The sequence below is a fragment of the Odontomachus brunneus genome, unplaced genomic scaffold, assembly GCF_010583005.1.
Source record: "Odontomachus brunneus isolate Ranch 3 - 2012 unplaced genomic scaffold, Obru_v1 Obru_scaffold_144, whole genome shotgun sequence".
NCBI lineage: Eukaryota > Metazoa > Arthropoda > Insecta > Hymenoptera > Formicidae > Odontomachus > Odontomachus brunneus.
This window is the reverse complement of record NW_022639594.1, coordinates 950,402-953,427: the sequence shown is the minus strand read 5'-3', so window position 1 is coordinate 953,427 and position 3,026 is coordinate 950,402. Positions and strand designations below refer to the sequence as shown.

The 3,026-nt window shown below is 32.6% G+C and overlaps 1 protein-coding gene across 2 annotated transcripts in view; it reads left to right on the top strand.

Annotated features, from left to right (window-relative positions):
• The first annotated feature begins 1,018 nt into the window (after positions 1 to 1,018).
• Positions 1,019 to 3,026, top strand: part of LOC116850383 (cyclin-dependent kinase 9) — a 22,960-nt gene continuing 20,952 nt past the window's right edge. Inside the window, exons 1-3 of one of the 2 annotated variants that reach the window (XM_032828601.1) lie at positions 1,019 to 1,168; positions 1,228 to 1,357; positions 1,565 to 1,723. In XM_032828601.1, the coding sequence (XP_032684492.1) occupies positions 1,617 to 1,723 (107 nt within the window). In that variant the 5' untranslated portion in view covers positions 1,019 to 1,168; positions 1,228 to 1,357; positions 1,565 to 1,616. The other variant, XM_032828602.1, reaches the window with a different exon arrangement.

The following is a 3,026-nucleotide window of genomic DNA, read 5'->3' as shown; positions in this document are numbered from 1 at the left end:
CCGAAAGACATCCTGGGAAGGCTCTTGGACGTTTTTTCGGAGGGATTTGTTGTATGGGTATCCAACACAAAACAGTTTTTAAAAGAAATAGGATTGTTCAACAAAACATAAAATGCTATAAGTGCGAAAACATGGCCATAAATTGATCTATGTTATTTAATCCAGCCATGTTGTCCGCTATCTTACACTGCTTTAACTTGCTCTTACCCGTTCTTTTCAGACCCATATGTATCTTTGCACTGGTCTGCACTTTCTTGAACTTTCTTCAATTAGTACAGTTCCAGTGCAGCCTTAGGTCAGGTCGAAAGAACAAACCTAGTATGAAATTACTAAATTATTTATGGTTTTTTGTTCTTCGAAACATTCGTACAACCATTAGCCATCACGGTAAGATAAAAAATTTAAATACAGCAGTGTAGGTTAGCCTGGTTTAGGTTTATTTCTATAGTGATGTATATTGGCTGCGTTCCTATATTCGCTGCTAGTACTGAAAATCTATAGTGTACGCGACATGAACTGTACTGTTTCAGTATTGGTAGTGAATATCGGAACGCAGCCATTGTCAAAATATTGTCTTTAAATATAAATAAAGCTTATTAAGCTTTTTGTATTTTATAGGTTCTGAAATTTTCTTACGAAATACGAGGCACGTTAAAAGTCACGAATCAGTAACAATTTGTGAAAAAAAATGGAAAATTTAATTCCGGATCGTCATATTTTATGCATGGATATTAAAAAAAATATACAAAAGGATGACAAGGGAAATGTCTATATATACAATGTTAAAGGTAAGGAGTAATAAATAAGTTTATAAATTTCCCTAGGCCTGGTGCTCACGATGCTAGAAATCGATCCGAGTTCTCGGACCGAGGAATATATAACCAATTAACTTTCCAGATAACTAAATTATAAATTAATAATTACTAAATTAATTAATTAATTAATTACTAAATTTATTAATTTATTATTATTTTGCTGAGAAGCAATTATAGCTAATGTCGAAATACGCTTTCGATCAGCCATTTTGTACAACATATGTAGGCACACCCACATGTAGTACGTCACATTGAGCATTCTTCCATGGCTGTTCCTCTCGATTAACGCACTCCAGGGCTGCGTTCGGAAATACACACTATGTGTACTACACTACTAGATGATAGCCGTTAAAGTGAGTGAAATATAAGAGTGAGATAAAAAGAGAGGGAGAGTACTCGAGTGACGTTTCAGAACGCAGCCCAGCTTGGTAGAATAGGAATTCCGGGTCATATGTAAGAAAAAGAAGAAGCTGTTATGCGAGTACTATTCACTACCGGTTGATCCATTGCAGACGGACCTTTAACGATTCTGATACTTGAGGGTAAGGATGAACAAGCCATTAAGATATCTTCTTTCTGTTTGTATCACGCGAGAAGTAAAAACTAGAAAAATATTAAATATAATGTTACGTCGAATATAAAGCTATATTGCCATGGACTATGTTGCTTTCGATTAAACGTTGTTGTTTATCTTTTGTATGTGTAACAGTTAAATTGACACATTAAATTTATCCATGTGTTACTTACAGATTGTTATAGAGTTCGATTAAGTAGTTAAAAAATAATATTTACAAAGTGACAATGAATACAAAGGAAAAAGAAAAGTATATTGAGGAATTCGAATTCCCGCATTGTGATGAATCCTCAAAATATGAGAAAGTCGCTAAAATTGGCCAAGGAACTTTTGGGTAAGCATAACATTTGGTGTTTTAGGTTATGTAAAAATATAAAAAAGAAAGCAAGTTGCACAAAAAACCTATAGAATTGAAGGCAATTTGTAGATATATAATGAAAAATAAATAATTTTTATCTAAATGTGAAATAATTTAAAGCACAGTACAATACACAAATGTTATATTTGGCTATATAAGGCTATTGTGTTTTAATTCTTTAAAGGTTATAGAGCCTTTTATTCAATTTCTCTCTTTGTTATATTAAAATATTACATTAACTTATAATTCGAATGTTTCCTTTAAATTTTACTTGGATTATCAATGCTTTCGATTTAGATATATTTATCTTAGTGTTGTAATATATTAACATATACTAGACTACATGTAAATTCTATGCCTGTAGGATTTATGATTTATTGTTTATAAACATTGTATATGAGTGTGTATATATATATATATATATATATATATATATATATATATATATATATGTATGTATCTATGTACAATATATACTTTGGTCCTGAAACATAGAACATAAATATAGTGCAAAGAACTTTAAAGATAGAATTTGTTATATATATATTTATTACCATTCAGCTATATACATTAAATAGATAGCCAAGAAGGGGACTTGGTTTACATAAAAACAACTAAATCACACATTCCACACATCCTCCATTCTTCCATACTTTCCTATATCTACACCACATTTAAATTCTCCTCTCTCTTTATTCTTTCCTTTACCCCTTTTCACTTTATCCTTTTTCTTTTTCTCCTTCTCTTTCTTTTTCTTTGATTTTACCCTCCCTTTCCCTCCACATTCTTTTTAACACTTTCCCTTTAATCTCATCGATTTCATCATCCCATATCCTTTCTTTTCCCCTACCTTCCATACTATCCATCTCCTCGAACCATCTCTTTCCCCACTCACATGTATACATATAATGATTCATCTCATCTTGCTCCTTCCCACACATTACACACCTTCTCTCTTCCTCCTCTAACCAATACTTATTTTTTAACTCCAGATTACCACACCTTAGCTTAATAAGCGCCCTCACTTCTCCCCCCGCCTTTGATCCCATCCTTATCAAACTGCTCTTTTCCAAATACTTATGTCCCTCCCCTATTTTCCTTATATCTTTATACCTTTTATTATATTTCGCCTCCCTAATCTTACTTTCTATCCACTGTTTTTGCACGTCTCTTTCTCTTTTTACTATCTCTCCCTCCATATCCCACCCTCCTTCCATTCCCTCTTTAACTCTTTCTACACCCCATCCATTCCTATTATAATAACTTTCCCTTTCCTTCC